The sequence below is a fragment of the Sceloporus occidentalis genome, unplaced genomic scaffold, assembly GCF_023333645.1.
Source record: "Sceloporus occidentalis isolate IW3139 unplaced genomic scaffold, rSceOcc1.0.p SCAF_136, whole genome shotgun sequence".
Lineage (NCBI taxonomy): Eukaryota > Metazoa > Chordata > Lepidosauria > Squamata > Phrynosomatidae > Sceloporus > Sceloporus occidentalis.
The window spans coordinates 2,116,696-2,139,866 of NW_028317116.1; the positions used below are offsets into that span (position 1 = coordinate 2,116,696).

The 23,171-nt window shown below is 38.5% G+C and overlaps 1 protein-coding gene across 1 annotated transcript in view; it reads right to left on the bottom strand.

Annotated features, from left to right (window-relative positions):
• The window catches only part of LOC149281308 (contactin-associated protein-like 5), a 105,921-nt gene extending 97,624 nt beyond the window's left edge, over nt 1-8,297 (bottom strand). The window contains exons 1-3 of the mRNA XM_089499492.1: nt 8,273-8,297; nt 8,128-8,238; nt 6,340-6,533 (exon numbers count right to left, since the gene is read on the bottom strand). Coding sequence (XP_089355618.1) covers nt 6,340-6,533; nt 8,128-8,238; nt 8,273-8,297 — 330 coding nt within the window. The remainder of the gene's footprint in view (nt 1-6,339; nt 6,534-8,127; nt 8,239-8,272) is intronic.
• Nucleotides 8,298-23,171: the final 14,874 nt, after the last annotated feature.

Genomic DNA, 23,171 nt, shown 5'->3' on the forward strand with positions numbered 1-23,171 from the left:
TGCTGTTATCTGGTATTAAGCTCAAGATGAGTATTATCATCAGAGACGTTGCGTGAATCTGCTCTGCATGACCATAGTGTGAGCGATACGGTACATAAATTCCAGATTATCATCAAAAAGTAACAAATTTAATCATATATAATATCCAGAGTAAGAGAGAACACATACATGTAATGTCTTTGAAGATAGCAATAGTGAGTAATAATAACCCAGCTCATCCTACGTCTCTTTGATCACAGAAGGAACCAGAGGGCCAGAAAATCTTGGCGATAATGTGAAATATTATGTTATAAAATCCTACGATATAGGTTATATCGGGAAGCCACCCCTTGTGTTGCTGGAATCTTTGCTTAAAGAAAACCACATCATATTCTACACGTTTGTTCTTGAAATTTGTATCAATTAGCAACAAGATTTATTCTAACCTTGTTACAATGTTTCACAGTTAAAGTTGAAAAAAAAATATTAAATATTAAATTTAAAAAAATCTGATTTGCTCCAGGATAGAAGTTATCTGATAGATTCTAATTAGACCAGTAATTCTACCCATGGTATAACCATTTGTCTTATTTTGGTGAATCCCTTGGAGAAAGTGAATCCAGAAAAAAAAAATTAAAGGCAGAGAACTATCTCTAGTGAATTAAAACAATAAAACACTTTTTTTTTTAGTACATATGAGTCATATTTTAGTAATATGTACTAAAAATGTGTTTTAATTTAATAGAGAGAGTTCCCTGGCTTTTTTTTCTGGATTCACCAAAATCAATTTTTCATTTGCTTAGTTAGACAAATCAAACTCTTTTTGGGAGCTTCAGAAATTATTTATAAAATCTTGAAAATGTTGATTATTCTGAAAAAAAAACAACTCAGCAAATTCCTCTGCTTTTCCCAGAAAGTAATTTTGGGTACCCCAAAAGATCACATGACCTTTAACTTTTTGAATGGTTTCTAGGCACATTTTACAGTCAAATATTAACATTTTTAACATGTTTAATATGTAAACTAAAATAATACTTGGTGCTTTGACACAAATGTTCATATTTTCATTCCTACGCAGACTCGTTAATCTTTCCAGTTCTACTATTTATTTTAAAACAGTACTTTTAATGAAAAATGTTCACAGTTTTGTCTAGCATCTCCCAGAAAACCATTATGTATATTTTTTTAAAGGCTTAATGATAAGTCCGCTATTAGACTTATTTGTTGCCGTGCAGGAAAAACAAATTTAGGAGCTGAAGGAAATATGTTCCGCAAATTGGAAGCAGAAACATCAATCTCAAGATATAAAATAAAAAAAATAAAAATAAAAACATGTCCTGCTATACGTTTGTGTAGAATCAATTAAAATAACTGAGAGGCCGGGAGAGTGCTTTAAGCGATAATATTTGGAACAGAATGTTAGTATTGCAAAGTATTACAGTTTTAATATCTAAGGGACCCAGCCCTGAACGATAAAGCTATAAAAAAAAATAAATCATGGTTTAAATTACAGAATCCAGGCAGGAAAAATTTGTAGGTTTTTTGACGGACGATCTGGTGAAAGGGTTAAATTGAGGATAAGAATGTGGTGGCAGGAACCATTAATCAATTGGTTTGATCTTCTTTAATCTACTCTGAAACCACAGAAATCACAACCGTTAACGGAAGGGTTGATGTGAAATGAAAATATCTGGTTGGGGAACCTAGAACCCTCAACTTTGCTCTAGAACTGAAACTGATGGATACAAATTGCTTGTTATGATTATTCCTCCCAATTAAGTTACTGATTGTTGCTGATTGGTTCAGATATCTTTCATAAGGACCTCTTGGTCCTAGAGGAGACTTTTGGCTCCAGTTCGTTGGAAAGACCCAGATTTGGGGCTTTGTGCCCAATATATAATGGAAAGCAATTCATTAGCTGACGGAAAAACCTGATTCCTCCATCCGCAAATGAATTATGAAAGAGATTTTAGAACAAACGCACCGAGAGGATATTTGACTAATTCCTACTAAATCTTGCTGAGGAACGTGATGGGTAATCTTCTGATATATGCACTATGGGAAATGAGGTTTTAATGCCCCACGAGCCTGTTCATGAATCACTGGTAGAAGCCAAAGTTTTACTCGCTTTACTCTGAGCTCGGTAAGAAAAAAAAAGGTGAATAAAATAATTGGCAGGGAAATAATATATATATTTAACAAGCCAGGCCATGGTCCCACAATGGTCGATATTGCCCAAATTGTGCTACCATCACCGGAGTGTAACAGATACAGAATTGTTACTGTATCTTAAACACATTAGAGTCGTCTACAATCATTTATCAAAGCTGACAACACTTTGCACTCAGGGCCATCTTGCAAGTTTTTAATTTCTGTACAGAGAAAAAAAATAAATCTTTTTTTCCTTAAAAATGCACCGGGGATAGACGTAACGATAAATTCTGGTTAATATCAGAATAGCAAAGTTTTGCTGGTTGCTATGTGACTGCACCACTTCTCTAAGAGGTGAGAATGTTTGCTGGGTATGAGGGGATCGCAGGGTTCTACAGCCCTAAAAGCCCCGATAATGTGTATAGAAACAGCAGGAAACGGCTTTATAAATTAAACGGGTAAATAAAAACCATTATTCTTCTTCTAAATACCCCACCCAGTTACACAAATACCCCGCCCCCCAGCCATACCTCTAACCACACCCCTAAAACCAAATGTGCCCCTCTACAGCTAATTGAGATATTGAGAGATATTCTGTTAATTCATTTTGCATCAAGTACTATAATGTATTCACTTGTTTACACATTATGTAAACATACAATATATAAATATATATGAATCTAAATCTTTACAGGTTAATCCATCAGTGATGGTTCTTTATCTGTTACCAACCCCCCTCCCCCCTCCGGACGTCGCACTTAAACCTCTTTACCATTATATATACACTGCACGTATATAAAAGGAATTCCTGTTTGTGCCGCTTATTCCCGTGAAACAAGTTGGTTAATCTCTGGAAACTGTTTGCTGAGGGCAAATTAATGATGCATTTGTTTAGCAAAACACTTTTGATTCTTTCGCCTCCCTGCCCGATAAGTACACTTTTCAGTCTATTTTAAAATACTTTATTTGCACTGGATCTGCCAAGTTTGAAAATGGCATCTATAATTGGTGCTGGGTGTCTGCTGACAGCTGGAGAAATGCTAAGCATGCGCGTGATGGATACCCTTTCCGCGTGTTGGTGTACACATGGCTTATGGGCTGAAAAGACACAGGACGGTGCAGTTAGCTGAGATCAGTCTTAAACCATATGCCATCAGAGGGTGAGATGGAATGGGATGAAGTTTTACTTTACTGAGACGGTGGTAGATACATGGAGCAGCCTCCCAGCAGAAGTGGTAGAGGGCAATACGGTGAGGGTATTTAACATGCATGGGTAGACATACGGCTCCTGAATCTAAGACGAGACCAACCACTAATTAAGGTTTGAGTCGTTACAGCAGGAGAAACCGCAACTAGCTGAATGGGGCTGGTTCTGAGTTTCTATGTTTTTTTTTTTAGTTAATAAATAACATTTTTACAATTTACTCCTTTGCAGTCCCGTGAGTTTTTTGCAAAATTAAAAAGTATTTAATTTTACAGGAACAGTAAAAACATTGGCGCCTGTCTACCTGTTAATTACTGTGATGTAAGGAAACTCCGCGGTGTAAGCCTTGGGCATTGGTGACACCTCATTTTGTAATATTTCATGAACCACCTGGGGTTTTGGATGTAAAAATCTTTACTTTTAATCTCAGTTCTGGTGGAAAATGTTGGAAATCTACTTTCTGAGAAAGCTTAGACTTTCGGATGACATCATATTTGCTGCATTCCGTGTAAAGTACCTATAAGATACATTGTAACAGAGAGAGAGAACTCTCTCCACCGGAGTTTATAATCCACATTTACAATTATACTCATGGAATCGTGTGATTTATTAGACATAATGAGAGAAAAATCAGAACGGGTTAAGCTCTTTGTATATATGTCCACGCATTTCCCAACTGTCACTGTTTAGTTTGGCCAGTCCCTCCCTAGGCCCCAAAACCCCAAGCAATTATTTTGTCCTCTGATGCCCTTCCATTGTCTCCCAATACTCCTTTTTCCTGCCCCGTTCCCCCTCTCTCCTCTCCTGATGCCCCTCTCTCCTCCCCTGATGCCCCTCCTTTCTAGGAGTTCGGAATGTTTGCTGAGGGTATCGCAGGGTTCTACGGCCCTAAAAGCCCCAATGATGCGTATAGAAAGATACATATGTATAAGTAACAGATGGTAACGTTGTATCCGGCCAGAGTGAAGCAGACTCGGGATATTCTTTATCTCCTGACACTTTGTGTGATTTTTCCAAGACACGTCAGGCAGATGGTTTGAGACTAAAGGTGCAAAACCACAAATCGCGGCACTTTGTTAAGCTGGTTCGTCACGCTGCTTCGGTTATTGTAAATATGGTCTCATTATCCTTCTTTTACCCAGGAGGATATTATGACTTCTTTGTAGTTAATGCATCTGAAGTTGTCTTTGTGGATCTTAATCAGACAGCCACGCAGTTTATGAGAAGGAAGCGTAAGGTGGATATTCACTAAAGCCAAGATTTGCAGAAGAGTTTATACATTAAATTCCAGAGAGCGTCTTCTGGAGGAAAGTCTGAACTGGCCCCATATAATGTATAGTTAAATCCTTCTATCAATTCCCTCTATAATGGCCCGGCCACCTGGAGACACATCTACTATCATGAACGGATGGACCACAAAGATCAAATGTATCAAACAGAGCTTTGGTACACAAATTATTCAATATGTATCAAATACTCCAGGGCAAGGCGGGAAAGGTCAGGGGTATTCTTATCTGCAACATTTGGGAATTTCTCGGCAAATCAAGTAGATAAACAACAGAAGGAGGAGACAGACACCCAAAAAACTTCTTATTCCTTCACATTTGAAAGACCGTGTGTGTGTGTGTGTGTATGTATGTGTGTATGTGTGTATGTGTATGTATGTGTGTATGTGTATGTGTATATATATGTATGTGTGTATGTGTGCATGTATGTGTGTGTGTATGCGTGTGTGTTTGTATGTATCTATGTATGTGTGTGTATGTGTGTATCTATGTATGTGTGTATGTGTGTGTGTATGTGTGTATATATGTATTCGTGTATGAGTATGTATCTATGTATGTGTGTATGCATGTATGTATGCATGTGTGTATGTGTGTGTGTGTTTGTATGTATCTATGTATGTGTGTATGTATGTATGTGTGTGTAGTGTGTATGTGTGTATGTGTGTATGTGTATGTATGTGTGTATCTATGTATGTGTGTTTATATGTATGTGTGTATGTGTGCATGTATGTGTGTGTGTATGTGTGTGTGTGTTTGTATGTATGTGTATGTATGTGTATGTATGTGTGTATGTGTATGTATGTATGTATGTATGTATGTGTGTATGTATGTATGTGTGTATGTGTGTATGTGTGTATGTGTATGTATGTGTATGTATGTGTGTATGTGTATGTATGTGTGTATCTGTGTATGTGTGTTTATATGTATGTGTGTATGTGTGCATGTATGTGTGTGTGTATGTGTGTATGTGTGTATGTATGCATGTATGTATCTATGTATGTGTGTATGTATGTATGTGTGTATGTGTGTGTATGTGTGTATGTGTGTATGTGTATGCATGTGTGTATGTGTATGTGTGTGTATGTGTGTCCCGTGCCTCTTACCAGTGACAGTAGGAATTGTAGGTAATTTGAAACTAGATAAGAAACTGACTTTGCTATACATTGTAAATTTCCAACTTCAACAAATCCTTCATGAAGGATAATAAATTCCACGTTCCACAGACAGCAAGTGACAAGAAGCCCCGCTAATAATCAATAAGTCCATTAAAACACGAGAAGCGAATGCTGCATATTTATAACTTCAGCAGAATTATTTCACATTAAATTTTTTAAATGTTTACTCAACACGTAAACAGGGGGTTTTTTTGCATTAAAACACAGAAATATTTTTGTTTGCTTTAGTAGAGAGATCAGAATTTAAAAAAGGTCCATCTCACGGCATGAGGATATCGGGCACCAATTTCAGTTTCTGGTTTTGGTTTTTTTTTTCTATCCAATAGCACACTCACGGAAGGGGCTCCCCAAGCCGGGCCCTTCTCAATGCATAAACAATCCATGGAAGTGGCACATCTGTGGTCTACCCGGCACCCCACGCGTTTTGCTCCTGGACAACCCAAATACAAATCTTTAAGCAGACTCCCAATTTATTCAGTTTGCATAGAATTTGGTTTGGAATGCATTTTTAAATGATGTTTTTTAGCCGTGGCCAGGACCCTACCGTGACGCTGCTGTCGTGTTGATACGGTTTCCAGTTGCGTCCCGTGTCGCTGAACATGATGCTGTACCGCGTGACCCAGTCCGAGCTTCTGGATCTGCCTTGTGTGGCGACCCCTGTGATATCGAATCTCTCTCCTAGATCCACCTGAAGCCATTGCTGTGTGTTCGATTCCAGCGGGGACCAACCACCAGCTCCTAGGACGACAAAAAAAGTGTAAATAATGGTTTATGGACTTTATTTAACATTCTACAGAATCCGAAGAGATACAATAACTTAACTAGGGTTATTCCTAATTAACCCCTACATCATTTTACATCAATACAAAGCTTCAGCCCATGATTCAAAATATTTTTTTCTCCTAAAGAAAAATGTCTTCCACAAGGCTGATTCTTAAAAACCTAGAATTATCTGGCATATCAGCCCCCATTCGGCCCCCATCTGTTTCACCTGCTGTAAAGACTCAACCCTTAATCAGTCGTTGGTCTCATCTTAGATTCAGGAGCTGTGTGTCTATCCCATGCATGTTTAATACCCTCACTGTATTACCCTCTACCACCTCTGCTGGGAGGCTGCTCCACTTATCTACCACCCTCTACAAACTGTATTATTAAAATTAAAATAACAGATTTAAAAAATGAGACACATTTATTTTTACAGAGTGATTCTTGAACTAACCCTAAAGATGAATGCTCTACTATTGAAACAAATATTTGCATTTTAGGTAATTGATCAGAACGTGGCACTGTTTATATATATATAGATTTTTTAATGCCGCCCAGGATGGAGGAATCCAAATACAGAAAGCGAGTTTTCCTTTAATGTGTTGATCAAAGGCTCTTACTCAGCTGAACAAAATCACTCAGGGACCGGCCAGAATGCTTTGAACACGCAATTATTTTATTTGCAACATTCAATGGAAAAAAGTAGCAAACGCTGACCCAACAATGCTGTGGATGCTGATTATTTTATACAGCTTCTCACATCTGTCTGTTTTCCTGAAGGGGCTGGACAGACTTGTATAAAGAGGTCTTTTTTTGCTGATACCAAGATTTTTGCAAAACTTTTGTAATTTATCCTTGAAAAGGAAATGAAAACTTAATAATCCTTAGAGCGCCTAATACATTTGATACAATGTTACTTATAAACAATGAACTTTATGGACATCGCAAATTACACAAATGTAAAAGAAGTGCAAATTAATTCTATGCATTTACCTTATATTATTTATATATAAAATTTTACATAATAATCATAAAAAATAATCATTATTATTATTATTATTATTATTATTATTATTATTATTATTATTTATACATTTTACATCACATGGACCTATCTATCCATAGTCTTTCGATCATTTTTTGCTATCTGTTTCTCTATTTCCCTGTATAAAATGTTATAAAAAATACCAAATAAAAATAACACTGTGTCCGAAAAAATTTCATCCCTTAAAAAAAATCACAGATTATTGTACATGAGACCATAAATTTCTCAACTGCAATATTATCACAAAAATTATTTGTAAAGAGCCAAAAAAAAAAACACACAAAAAAAAACAGCTTTTGTTTCTGAAGTAGCTTTTTTATTCTGGTGAATTTCAAGGAGTTACTTTAATTATATTTATTTCATTATATATGTAATTATTCATAGATTTTAATACTTTTGTAGAGTAAAATCCCTTTTGCTTGTGATAACTCTTACGGTTTTAGCTAAGCAATTCTACACCTGTTGAATTATTCATCAAAAACTCCCCAGGATTGTGACAGACACTTCAAACCGCGATCTTACCATCTTGGCTGTTGAGTTTTGCATAGCTCTGGCTGTGGGTAGAGAAGAGGTTTGAAGAGCTGTCAAACGCTGTCTGCGGCAGCGGGGACGCCAACGGATCATCGCAATTATCTGCAGGGAATTGAAAGGACAAGCAGAGCGTCACAAGCAGAATTTCCCAAACTCAACATGGACTCTCTATGCGGCGCGAAGGTCAACACCACCGTTTTATTGAATACGATATAAGGTTTAAATGGCTGCTCGCTGAGATAAAATATTGGTTCTATTTTTGTCTCGCATCCATAATTCCTCTAATAAGATCTAAATTAAAGAGAAAAAAAACTGAACATTTTGGGGGCTTATTCAGTGCATTGACCCAAAGGTGATAGCGAAAAAGGTTTAGGAGTTGCTTTAAGCACCCATTGGTCTAAGGAACCTCAGTGGACATTGGAAAGGTGAGACACAGATTCATCATGAAATTTAAAATAAGAAAAACATATGACCATGAATTCCCTCTTCCTTACTAAAAGTAAAATTATTCTTCCCATAAATTGTATAACAGATGGGTCATCGTAAGTCTTCTTGCAAAGAGCCCATAAAAAACTAGAGCCACTGAGTTGGCCGATATGTGAATGACACCAATACATATTAAAAAAGAGTATAAACTGGAGGCTAAAGAAGACTTTTTATCATACTGTCTTCTGGTAAACAATGGAATGCCTCAGTCTTAATCACCCGGTCAGACTCTCTGACTAATTAAAGTCTATGGCAGAAAGGGCTTCATTAACATTGCCATAAAGCATCAGCTCAGTGTGGTGTTTGAGCAGGAAAATCACCCAAAATATCACATGACTGACAGCAACGGCGGCTCCAGGTCTGCAGAAAAAGCGAGTTTATTGGAACAAAATTAGATAAAACCAGGTTTTTTCCCCATGGGACTTCTCCCTAAAGCGTGCATCAAGTAGGCCCTGCACATATGAATTTTTATAGCTGGGCTACATTAGAAAAATATATTGAGGCAATAATGTTCTTTTTAACTCAGAAATCAATAAAGCTGACAATTTTCACCAAAATGATCATCCAACCAACAACACAGTGGCATAAACTGCAATTTTTACATTCAGTCTTTTTCACCACGGCAACCAGTAGAACGATCCAATCGGCAACAGCATCCAATTGGTTGTTATGGTAAAATCACCGCTTTCCAAGCCTCCGCCCCCGTCCTGCACAAAACAGTTTGTCACAAAATGCGTAAAAAAATATGAAAAAAGGGGACTTGTGCTGCCTCTGGCGAGAATCAGCCGTATTCCTATAAATTATTCATTCTATAGTGCCTGATACATTGTATTTACGAGTGCGCTGTCACTTAAGACTTACGGATCTGTAAAACCTGATTGCATGTTGCAGATGTGTATCTGGCGAGAGGCATTTTATTATCGCTCGGATATACATTCAACAAGAACCCGATTAGTATTCATTAGATGCAGCAGAGGATCTTATTTAACATAAAGTGTGCGCTCCGCACGTTCTTCGAGAAAGACGATCAATCCCCGGTACAGATAGTCCCGTTGTTGATCGTGTTTGAAAACCTATCCTATAGGGGGCAGCAGCGTCCCGACGCTCGGAAGTACCAAACGTTACCGTCACAGTTTCCGAGTCGGATGATCATGCGACATTCAGGGCAGGTTCTATTACTCCTGGTCATTTCATTATCAAATTATTCCATGGAATTAAAAATAAATATGTGAATCACCTACATCATAATCAGATACCTACGCGGTCACCTATAGAACTACACAGAATTAATTACATCATAGCTTCCAGGTATGAGCACCATATGGGTCCTGATCCATGTATCAATAGAGTCCCAAATATCCAGGGTTCCAATCTTTTTAGAGTATGATACGTCCACATAAAACTTTTTGGAACGTTCGAAATTCTCTTATTTGGAGGCTTTTTTAACCCTTTCACAGTCCTTTACAAAGTCGCTCATGGCAGTAACAAAATACCTCTAATAACAGACCTTGGGTCAGTTTTGTACCTGTTGAAAAATCTAGCCAGGAATTCTTAAAACGAGCTGACCTCAAGACTCCCAGCATATTAACCCTTTTAAAGCCCATCAAAAATATACTATTGCGGTGACACAGACAAATTATTCTAATTATGGTCCGTATAGAAAACATATTTTGAATGAAGTCACCTGTATTCAAGCAGGTATCCCAGCTGCAATATAAGGAGAAAAGCACCAATTGGCACACACATATAATACCCACTCATCCCAAGACCCTAAGACTGGGGTAAAAAAAAACAATTCATCCCTGAGGTTTTGAGTTTTGAACATGTCCGTTCATCCCCAAACCCCCAAAAATCTTCTCTGTAATCACGAAGTTTCACTGAAAAGTTACATACATTTCAGGAGCTCCGCAGAGCCACCATTTATAGTGATGGAAAAAGTGACTCCAAATTTCCAAAAGGAAAACTTCATGTTTTTTTTGTTATTAAATAACAAAATAAAGAAGATTGGCAGATTTCTAAATTTCCTTGATAACCCTATTGCCTTCTGTATAATCCATCTTTAAAGTAGATCTCTCCAAATTACAATCAATTACAATCAATTTTTTTCTTCTTTTTTTCCTCCATTCATTTTTCTTCCAATCTCTTCCCCAAAATGACTTTTATTTGAAAGAAAGAAAAACTAAAGCTATCTTCTCAGGAGATCATCACGACAGGGTTTGCTGTTCAGACGTCCGCTACCATTCCTGTACTAATTTACTTTCTGTATAAAGCGGGGAGACGTTCAGGGACAGGGAGCCCCGGTGCTTTAGTCGGCGGCGGTGGCGGGGAGATCTGTATCTCTGATGGCAGAGATCTCTCTTTTCCGAGGGTACAATAAAGAGAGGCCAAGAGATGACTTTCCATCCAAGAACCTTCGTCATGACCCACCAGGAGCCGTACCCAAGCAGTTATTCCAACCTCTATGTTTTGATATATATTTTATCTTTTCTGCACAAAATTTCTTATCAAAAATGACATAAAAACCTGTTATTCTTTTATGTGACATTGCTTCTAAAACAGGTTTCACGATGATATCATCTTCCATATTTAGATGCCCGTCCTCGGCACAGACGCTGCTTTACAATAACGCGCTAAATGTTTAACTGGCATTTGATCATTTCCAATCAGTGAGCAAAACCAGGAGGTTTATTATTATTTTTTTTATATCTTAATGTTAATTAATTCTCGGAATACCAGTACGTAATGACTGTCATACCCAATGTGTTGGGTTTTTCTTTCGCGAGGCATCCTCTTCATGTACAGTTATTTGCAACAGTACGGTAAGATTTTCCATTACAAGTAGATGTGATTATCTAATGGTCGTCCTAAATTGGTGACTACAGACCGCAAGAGTCATAATGCATTATTTGTGGAATCATTATCTCCTGCAGAGTATCCTGTCTGTGCGCTAGGAAAGTTTCTCGAGACGCTCAAAGGTGTCCAAAGTCAGGAAGGAATTAAGTTCAACATTCATTTAGAATCTCATAAGCAAACAGCCGGGTTTGGCAATGAATTCAAAAACAGTTATTGGGATTTTAAAACAAACTGTTATTATTTTTACTTTTCAAAAAGGCAAAAAAAATGTAATATTTTGTATCTGATTTGTTCGACATGGGAATTCTCTGCTTTTTTAAATACATTCAAAATATTTTTTTTATTTTAAATTTTTTGGGGTTTTTTTTGTGTTTAGATTGCATTGAAGAAAGTTGATAACAAACAGACATATTAAAAAATAATGTTATAGGAGCATGAAAATGTCAATTTTCTAAAAATCGAAATTAATGAAAAGTAATAATAATAATAATAATAATAATATTAGGTAAGTCTTGAAGTCATATTCTATTCTAAAAAGCAAAAATCTACCAATTGCAGATACAATATAGTAAAATTATTTCAGAAGATTCTGTGTTTTTAACAACTAATTATAATACATACTAAAAAGAGCCGTTTGCTTCTTGTGGCCAAAATTTTTTTTCCAATTTTAAATGATTTTAATAATTACAGCAGCTGAACATCAGTAAAGTCATCAAAGCCTCTGTGGTTCACTGATTGTGAGACGGGGAATAATATTTCTCTGTCTCTGTGTCACGACATGAATCATATTCATCAGCCAGTGATTCCTTTCAGACACCGTGATTTATGATTTTGCCTGAGTGCATAAAGATGTCTTATTTAAGCCAAGTTTGATAAATGGGGTGGGCATAAACTTTATGAAAAACATTTGAAAAACCATAACCACTGTTTTTTTATTAAGATAAAAAGTAATATAATAAATGCCACGATGCACATGGGGCAACTGACCACGGACACTCCATCGCGGAAGAACACAGATTTTTCCTTGAAAGTTTCCACGGGGCAGAAAGTGGCAATTTCTCCCATTTTTAGAAAATTGGAGATGTTTTTAGACACTCCTCGTCAGAACCCTCTCCTTAAGTCCGAGCAGGATGAAGGAGAAAAGCATCAATGAATGACCTATCGTTCCTGTCCAACATTCAAGTGGGCGCTCCTTAGGGTAGGCCGCTAGGAGTTCTCCCTCAGGGGAGCGGCTTCATGAAGGTGCAGGACTAGCCAGTTATGTGGGTGGGGCTAGTCATGTGTGGGGCATAATTCGCTGTCCATAGGGGTGGGGCTATCCAAGCCCTGCCCGGAGAAAGAAAACATTCACCCAGAGACCCATCGAAAAAGCAGAGCTTCACCCAGAGACTCCAGGTAAGTCCTCAGGTATGGAAATTGGTCACAACAGTTCAAGAACATCCAGGCCTGGGCATCAGGATTTGGGTCCATTTACGCCCCATTATACCCCAGGGTATATATATAATATATAAATATCAGTCAGCCAGGGTAATTCTATAATGATACTTCTGTGTCAACTATAATATACTACATCGAGCTTAGTTATAACTATAAATAAACCGTACACTGTGCGCATTATATGTCAATGACACAGTGTAACAAAGGGTTAATGAACAGAGCACAGGAGTTGAATATTGATCTGCACCCGTCAGGCTAATAGTCATAAGAATGTGTCATTCGTCTAATTTTAGAACTGTAAATAACCCATTTTACCTTAAACCATATTGATTCCCGCGTCAATCCGCTCATTTGTGTATTAATTGCCCCTTTCTGCATCAGGGGGCTTTTTTTTCAAAGCTGATAGGGGTAGAAATATAAAAAAATGTAAACCCACAATACATGGTGGACAGATTGATGGATTAGCCTGATTCGAGCAGCTGAGAATCTAATTAATTGATGAAATACTAGAAGTGACACTTGGCCATGCGCATCGAATTCCAAATGATACATTTTCTATTGTTCTAGAAGATTAGCATCTTCATGAAGCAAGCGGCGTTCCGAGCTCTCATCTCTGCCGGCACATTTTTTAGCATTTTTAAATTACAAACACAGACAGAAAGACATATAGTGCCGCATAATCCTGATTATAATGAGTTACGGATAGAAAAATGGATAACTGTTCTATCTGAGCGACAGAGGACACTACTTCACATGAAGGCTCCACATCATTAACCCATACACCACCAGGGCACATCCCAAACAAAAAGTTCCCATGTTTCACTTGTATATTCTATAAGGGAAAAAGGGAAAATAATCAATAATGCTGAATTTTTTTTTTTCTTCCTGATTGTCTTAATTATTCTGGCAGTAACACAAAGGGCTGGATTCATTAGCCAAAAAATAGTGATTTCCGCCATGTTATAAAAGAAAAACTAAGCGGGGGAGGGTCTTAAATATGGGACTTATACGATTATGGGTGTGGCTACCATGCAACCACTGCCCTTGTAGCTTACAATGCCCAAAAATGATTAATGGTGGAATACATATAGTTTTTCCCTAAGCATTTTTTTTGTTATTTTTTTAAATTATATTTTTAAACACTTATCAGTAATTACCTGGGGGGGGCGGAATCGTGCGAAACAGTAATTAATGTCAGTAACTTTTACAAGTTAACAAATATTTTGTAGGAAAGATATCTAGTGAATGATTGATAAACACCGGTAGCTCCGATCCCTTGATGGATAAAATGTAGCAAAGCGTAGAAAGTGTCGGCAGTTGAGTAGGTGAAATGTTTAGCAGCCCACGAAGAACGCGCATGCATGGGAATGAATGCATGAAATGTAATTGGGCAGATAAAGGAAGACTCATCCGATGACAGCTGTGTTCTGTGACCTCTGTGGGGATTTGCGTTTTGGAGGAATCGTTTCAATTATCTATTACAGTGGAGGCTTTCGTTGTGTTTGTTGTAGCGGAAGCTCATCTCGGCAGAGAAGGGATGTTAGTGCTGAGTAATAATTTCATTGCCAGAGGCATTAGGGTTGCAAAGAACGCACTTCTATTTGTTATTTATATTAAATTCCATAACCTGGGTTTGGAAACCTCCAGAATAGGCAGGGGTTCTGGGGTTCCAGGTCCCATGGCATAGTTTGTCTCTGGCGCCCCCTATCTGGCGTGCTGTAACAAGACCTCTATTCATTTTATAGGGGAGCCCGGGGAGATCAGAAGATATGCCCAACCAGTGCACGATACCCACGGGTTGCAACAGTGGGATAGTGGAGTAGCTACCCGAAAATCGAGACTGTCCAGCAAAAAATGGGATGCTTAGGAGGTATGTGCTTATCTGCCTTTTATCACTTGCTACCCTTTGATGCTGAGAGCGGGAGTAAAAATGCGACCAAATTCTGAGACTACTGCTTTCTTTTTGTTTGTTTCGTTTTCCGACGATCATACAAGTTATCAAAAGTGCCAAATTTCGTTAAAATTTAAATTTGTACAAATCCAAAGGTACAACTCTAGCAGTTACCTCGAGCGGCATCATCGAGCGTTAGAAGGATTTTGTTTTGTCCACGAGAATGAGAGTTAAATCTCCTCTCTCACACGGACACAAAATTACATTTCATCAGAGAATTCGCGTTAAAAGTCATTGAACTTTCCTCTAATGGGTTCCCGAGGGCCGAGCTTCCCAACGTCTGCTCAGTGTTTTCAATCAAACGCTGTTTCTTGTGAATCGTGGCTCTGACCTGCTGCCGGGTGTAATTAAGGAACGTTAGAAGCGGAGATTGAAGTCTTTACCTCCTCGATCATCTGCACTGCACGACATATGTTTCACTGTTTACAAAAAGCCATTTTGCCTCCAAAAAGCTCTCATATTGCAGAAATATCTGAACAAAGCAGACCTAACACTCAGCGACCCTTCCCAACCCCCATATCCTATCATAAACTGATCCACATTCCTGCCAGGGGGCCCAGTTTATTGTGGTCAGTCCCTATACCCAAATTACATGTGTCCCTCTTTCCTCCCCTGATGGCCCTCATTCCTCCTCGTTGCCTCTCTTTCCTCTTCCCATGCCCTTCTCTCCTCCCCTGATGCCCCTCTCTCCTCCCCCGATGCCCCTCTTTTCTAGGAGGTCAGAATGTTTGCTGGGTATGAGGGGATCGCAGGGTTCTACAGCCCTAAAAGCCCCGATAATGTGTATAGAAACAGCAGGGAACGGCTTTATAAATTAAACGGGGTAAATAAAGCCCATTATTCTTCCTCTAAATACCCCACTCAGTTATGGGTGACAGATATTTTTGGATATTTTCAGATCGCTTGTCTAATGGGGTGGTTTTTTTTAACTCATTTATCTCAGCTCTGTTGACCAGGAACATGCTTTATATGCATAACTGTATATTATGTGATTTATTTTTTAACTGCCATTTCTGGCCATATATAGATTTGTTTCAATTTGTAGCACAATGTATAGGCAAATATAATTTGTTACTATTTGGAAATGAAATATTCAACCCGCTGTTTTTACAAACTCAGCGCTACGGAATATGATGGCGCTATATAAAACAATAAATAATAATAATAAAACTCAGAGTTCTGCATCAAACTACATTCTAAATATTGCAAAAAGTTAATGCTTTCTCTTATGCAATAATTAAAAAAAAACCCCAAAAAACGAAAAGCTGTATTTTTTTTGTTTTTTTTATAGTTTTTTTTACTCAGTGTAATGTTATTAACGTTGGTCCCATGATTGACATGTTTTTTTTTAGATGAAAATGGGGAAGATGTGCAATGCGTAAGGAAAACATTCTAACCTGAATGCTGAAAGAATTCATGGCTTTATTGCTTTCTAGACACCAAAATATCAGAGTAATACATATTTCTTGACACTTTCATCAATTTTTGGCACAGTCTGTGCAAAGTGTTGTAGAAGACATATGATGAATGAGCATTCCTAAGAGTAACCAAGCGAGTATCGATTATATATACATTGAATGCTTAGGTGTAATAGAATAGTAAAGACATTCTAAATAGAAAACAAAAGAATATATGCTTTTATTTCAAAAAAAAAAAAAGAAATGAAACATTTTGTTATATCAGAGGCCTTTCTATAATATTAAGACAGAGAGAAAATAAAAAACAACACATATTTTTTTGTAGATACGGCCTCTGATTTTAATTTTCCAGAAACATCACTAGTTTCTCCAAAAAACACTTAAAAGGAGTCCGAGTCCCAGAAGAATTTGTTCTGGACCCTGGGTCTCCGGAAACAGCACCTCCTCCTTAAACAGCGTTTCCACCCATTTTCTCCTTAAACAGCAGTGTGTCCCATGATGTCAGCGGGAACGCCTAATGACCTCAGCAAGAACGCCAACCATCGTCAGTGGGATCGCCTGTGACATCAGTGGGACCGCCCACTGATGTCAATGGGACCGCCCACTGATATCAGCAGGACTTCCTGCCAGCATCCCGCAAGGGATTTTGTATTTTCAATCTTTGAGTGCTTTTTAAAACCGTTTTGGGTGTTTCAGATGAGGACATGCAAACCCTTATAGAATCACAGATGGTATATGAAATATATAAAAATATATAAAACTAGTTCATGTGCACCTCATCACGAAAATGTCGCCCTTCTATTTTATGGTTTCTGCAGGAATTCGCAATCTAGTTTCTGATTTTCAGTTTAAGTTAAGAATGTTAAGATTCAGCACAAGAGAAAACCGAGGCACACACTTCACCAGACACAATACACCTTTTTTTAAAGAATATTACACGAAAAAAATAAACAGGTCACAAAAGCACTGGGGAATTTAATGTTTCTTATTCACAGCTCTTGGAGGATGAGGTTGTGTTTTGCCAACAGGGAAAATACAGCAAGTCCTTTAATTAGTGATGTGTGATTTACATGAAAATTGTAGGGTGAGGATGTCAGCCTACTGCGCTGACAAAATAAATTAGAAATGTGTCGCGAAGTGTATTTATTCTTTCAATGGTCTCTTAAAATGTGTAATGATTATAAAGAAATAGCTGATGATATAGAATGGAGTGTCTGAGCTGTATCGACATTCCTAGATGTGTTACATTTCACATTTAGTGACTCTGATAAACCAAAGATTTTTGATCATTTATAATAACATTTATTTGAATTGAGAATTCGCATCAAGTGAAGAGTTGCTATTTATACCGAGCAGTCATGGAACCCAAGGACAAGTCCGGAACGGTCATCTGGCATGCAGGGCCAATGGCCCCCGTATTCACCCCATCTGCCAAGTCCAGCCCGGCCGCCCAAATGTGTACATTAAGACTTAGCGTGTGGAAACAAAGATATGGGCAAAAGTGGGTAGAAACCCCAGGAAACATTGTGTGTGGTGGGATATCATGAGTGGTCACCTGACATATGTACTTGAGAATTTCCCAGAGTAGGCTACTCGAAAGTCTCCCCTTCTGGGGTAGTGGCTTTGTGAAGGGGCAGGACTAGAGGTGGATAGGGGCAGGGCTTGCCTCAAGTAGCCTATAGCGGGAAGTGGGCAGGGACATAGCCAAATACAACTCTTCTGCCAGCAGAAAGAAGAAACCGACCTGGAGACCCCTGGAAACGGCAGTTTACTCGGAGACTCCGGGTTCAACCCTAAGTAGTCCTCATATATTCTGACACATATGCCATGATTCTAGGGGTGTATGCATTGGTGGAAATGCAGGTTTTTTCAGCAAACATCGACATCTTTATCCTGCGTCTGAGTTACCATGGAAGCAGAAGCAAAAGCCAGTTAGCAGTTTTACCTATAGGTTAAAAAAAAATACTTGGGGTAAAATGCACTCTGCATGGCATTCTACATTTGCTGTAATGTCCCTTTATGCCCCACAGATCTAATCTCTTTTCTCTCCGCATATACTCTGATGTCATTCTGCCGTACAGTAAATTCCTGACAAACAAGAAGTTTTGGTGAAAAAAAAAAAAGAAAATGGGTTCTTACAGTTCAAATTGCAAAGGCCCCGCTACAAGTATATTTGTCGAACAAGCCGGCTGTGCAATAATAGAACTTTCACAGTTAATTCGCACTCGTATTGTAGCACTGACCTCTTCGGAAGCCCCTGAACTCTTTATAAATGAGACAATTTATTTTGGCTAGTACTGTTTATGTCTTTCTAGCTTTTATCGGTACAGTTTGTTGCCATGGCGATTCATGAAGGATTTTGAAACGCCATCCAAAAAAGTCAATTATTTTTCATACCATTACTTGGTATTTAGGAATTGATCGCAAAACTAAAAACAAAATGCCTTACTCCGCCACTTTTGGTTTATTATTACGACTTAAAAAAATGATCAGATTTTGTTAATTTTTGTGAAAAAAAGCAAAACTCCAGTCTCGTATTATTTGAAGCAATTTAGAAATTAAAATATTTATCTTTTTATCACGAGCTATAAATGATGGATGTTTAAAAAAACAAAAATTAGGACACGAGAAGCCATTGATACATTCTTACAAACGCTTCCATAAACAATCAACAGCAGTCAGCAACTTCACAGTAGAGGAGAGATAACTTAATGGGGAGGAATAATTATGCAAATTCAGTGAACAGGAAGTTAAAAGGGCTGCTTCCATTGGATACATATATGGGGGGGGTATCTATCATTTATTTTAATCTATAAACATTGTTACATTGGTTGTAAAAAGTAGAATTTGCGGAAACCAGGAGATGTATTTAAGGACAATAGACGTGTTACATTGTCATTATTTTGGAAGTCGTGTTCTTGTTAGTGTAACAAGCAGCTGAATCGGGTTTAAGGTCCGTCCTAGCTCAGTCTCTCGGAGCCGGTGTTCTCGGAAGACACTCTCAGACTAATGATTTTGCTGCGCCGGTGTCCCCGCTGAGAGGCTTGATGTACCCCCTGTTGCTGCCGAAGTTAGGCACCCCCGCTGTCTGAACGTTTATTGTTATTGAGTTATTTTCAGAACCACAAAACTAAGACTCCATTTTTGCTTTTTTGCCATCAAGTAAGTGTTTGGCTTCACCCTGTGTCTTCAACAACCGCCCAAACACTTCTTATTTTAATTGGTTTCCAGTTAACAGCACAAAAGGTTACAATTTTGTGACATCTCTTGCTTCCAGTGCTGCGGAACTTTGTATTTGGAATTTTGAAGGTAACATATCAAGATTTGTAATTTTTTAAATTAAAAAATATATATATTAGAATGGTTTAATTTCTATGATTATATTGTTCTTGGAACAGTGTGCCTCGTTAGATGGGATTGCACATTCCAAATTTACATTTATATAGTTACAAAGTAACATAGTTTGTAAAAACCTCAGTTTACCCTCACTGCTGATCCAGAAGAAAGCGATTGTGCCTCAAAGAGGGGAAAAAAATCCTTCTTAACTCCAAAAAAGCCTCTGATTTCTCACTTGATCAACAACCTCTAACTAACCCCATCCTCATTACCCGTGATGTATTATATACTCGCAGGTTGTATTTAAAGGCATCTATTGGATCTCCGTGGAGAGCGGATTCCACATCTTTACTGCTCTTACTGTAAAGAACCCCTTTTGTGAAAATTAACTTTCTTGAGTCTGAATAGATGGCATCTCGTTCTTCATCAGACAATGGCTGTTATTGCCCCTGTGTGTATTTGTATAATAACATCATATCGATGCCTTTTTTCTTAGTATAAACAAGTTCAACTTTTCTAGCTTTTCTTCATAACTAAAGTACACGGCGTATGTAGCTGCCTAGCAACGCTAGCGAAATCAAGCACCTGCCACAATGTGACAGCGAAAGAATATAACAAGTTCCTTAAAATCATAAAAAAAAAAATGTTCACCAAACTCCTGATTCTGCCGACGGCTGATTGACTGTAAGGAAATACGACTCGGTTAATAGCACACAGAGGATTTCGCGCACGTTCCTCGACTTGGCACTCGGTTTCCTCCGGAGAGATGGCCAAGAGATGGAAGGCAAAAGAAAACGGGTACAAGAGAAACAAAAAGGGGTCGGGACACTCGGAACACGCGTGATCCTTTGCGAAGCATTCATCTCAACAGAGCAGATGGAGCAAATTCTAGAACGTTGGTGCGTTAAGCTATCAACATGGATGCAATTAGAATATAAAATAAATACATCGATAAACAGAAGGGATCTCAACGCTGAACGTATTTTCTATAAGCGCTCCAGGGTTCGTGCATTCGTAAGGTTTCGCTCGGTTAACAAGGTGGGGACTACAATGTTGCCAAGAAAAAGTCCCAAGGGGCTTAACCTGAGCCAAGATTTTCAGGGCACTGTACCAGGATTATCATAATTGGATTCATACCAGATGAAAGGCGCTTGTTGTTGTGCTGGAGGAGCTGGGGGCATCGGAAAGGACAGGATTTCATGTAAAGCCAGCTTGTTATTAAAGGAACAAACACTCGTACCTGTTTAGTCCGGCCAGTCCCTCTCACCAACCCCTGTACCCCCTCTTTCCTCCCCTGATGCCCCTCTGTCCTCCCTGTACCCCTCTTTCCTTCTCTGTACCCTTTTCTAAGCGCAAGATAGGGATTGTAGCATATGAATTTTCTATTTTTATATAAAAAATCCATGAATCTCCAAGACCAATTTTATAATGTCGACTTTTTTTTTAATTATTATTATTTGTTTCCTAATATGTGATGCGACCTGCAACATAGAAAAGCGGCAGAAAAAGAGCTTCATTAACAAGCATAAAAAATATAATATTTACTATTTATTCATTTTTATAGCACCATCATATTCTGCGCCGCTGTACAACATGTAATCATGGAATAGCCATTAACTGGATTTTCCATGTTGGTTATTATTATTATTATTTATATACTAATATATATAGCGCCAACAATTCCTGCAACGCTTCTTACAGTCCCTGAATTCAAAGGGTCCGACAAAACTAGAACCCACGGACTAGGAAGACTCGATACATTAGGGAAAGATGATCCGGTTCCATTCCACCGGAGTGCTCCCTCTTCTGAGTGAGTAGCTTTGTGAGGGTGCAGGGCTAACGCTCACACAGACATGCGAGAGGAGGGGCTAGCCAAAGAGAGCATTACATTGGCTAAGAGTGGGAGAAAAACTGGATAGTAGAGGCGTGGTCAAGCAATGATTGGAAAACGAGGAGAGCGACTCAGAGACCAGGGGAAGCAGCCCTTTACCCGGAGACCCCAGGTCAAACCGATAAGGGTCCCAGGTATAGACATAATGCACAGTGCATCACATCTACCCAAAGAAAAGGTGGAAAAGAAGGGCCTTGTTCAAAGAGCTTGCACTCTAGACTTTTGTTTTATACTGAAACCTTAAAGACTTCTCCTCATTTTCACACACGGATCATGATTATACACCGGCAGATCATTCTACCCCAAAACAATACTGTCTACATCCAGCTCAACATCCCCATGGGGATTCCTCACCGCCGTCAATACATCCATTATCAAACCGCACACACGGGCCGGATAATTGAAATTAACCCAGTAGGGTTGATGACATTTTGATATTTCTGTGCCGTTTCTTCAGCTTTCAGTGAAAGGATAATTATTTTTTTTTCCCCCAGCTGTGGGCTTTTCAGTCGCATTAATGAAAAGTGAGACGATCGCTCATTGAAGGTTTCTGCCACCTGTCAAGGTTTACGTCTTCGCTGGAGAGTTTGAAACAAAACCTGCCGGCGGGATTGTGTTTGTTTGAGCGCGGATAGATTGGGGATAGCGGTAATAATGATCAGGATTGCAAAAGCGGTGACAATTGCCTATGGATCCATTATGTGGTCGATGTCGTGCGTTGTGACATTCAGAGAAACCAACAAACAAGCTTCAAACTAGAGAAAAATAATGAGAGGTGCATTATAGAGATATGTATCATTCTGAACGCCAACAAAACATGGAACCTAAATTACGGGGTCATTGCTTAAGTTTACCTCTCCGTTATTAGTCGACTAATTGGGGGGTCGACCCATCCATACGCATTGAGTAGAACTCGCTCAACACTTTGTGTTATAGAAACAAATGCTTTTTTAACCAAATAGCATAAAAAATGAATAGTTTACTTAAAGAAAATGCAACAGGTCCTGCCAAGGCATATCATCCCCCCCCAGAGGGTTACAACATTTAGAAGACCAAGGTCTCCAGCACTAATAATTAAGGAGAACGTGACTTTGCCAGGTCAGCCAGTCAACAATTCAAATTATAACTGGGCACTGGGGGACCAATGATACAATGTTGTGGGAGTATAAAGTCTGGGATATTGGTGGGGCATCTCAACCTGGCTCCCCTTCCCTTTCTTCTTGTGTTTTCCCCATTTTCCCCCCACTTTATCAATTTCTAAACACTTTTTTTGCAGGTTCTTTTTTGGGGGAGGAAAATGGGGCGTAGGGGTGCCGAAATTCCCATACATCGCTATAGAATATGATGGTGCTATATAAATCAATAAATAATACTCAGTGGACAGACGAACATATAAAACAGCCTATAGTCTGGCAGAATTTCCTTAAAAGACATGGAAGCTGAAATGTAGTGAGTAGTCTGCGAAGGAACCCTGTCTGCAAGGTAAATTCTTCACTTATTCGGTCTCCTTCCCAGAGTTAATAGGCTGGTGCAGTATGAAAAATTAGGAGCGGATTAAATTACCATTCTGGAGTAAAGCGGTCCCGCAAACCCTTCTGTGTTAATGAAGAAACTGAATTGATAATAGAAGTATCATCAAAATCCCATTTATTCAAAATGCAAG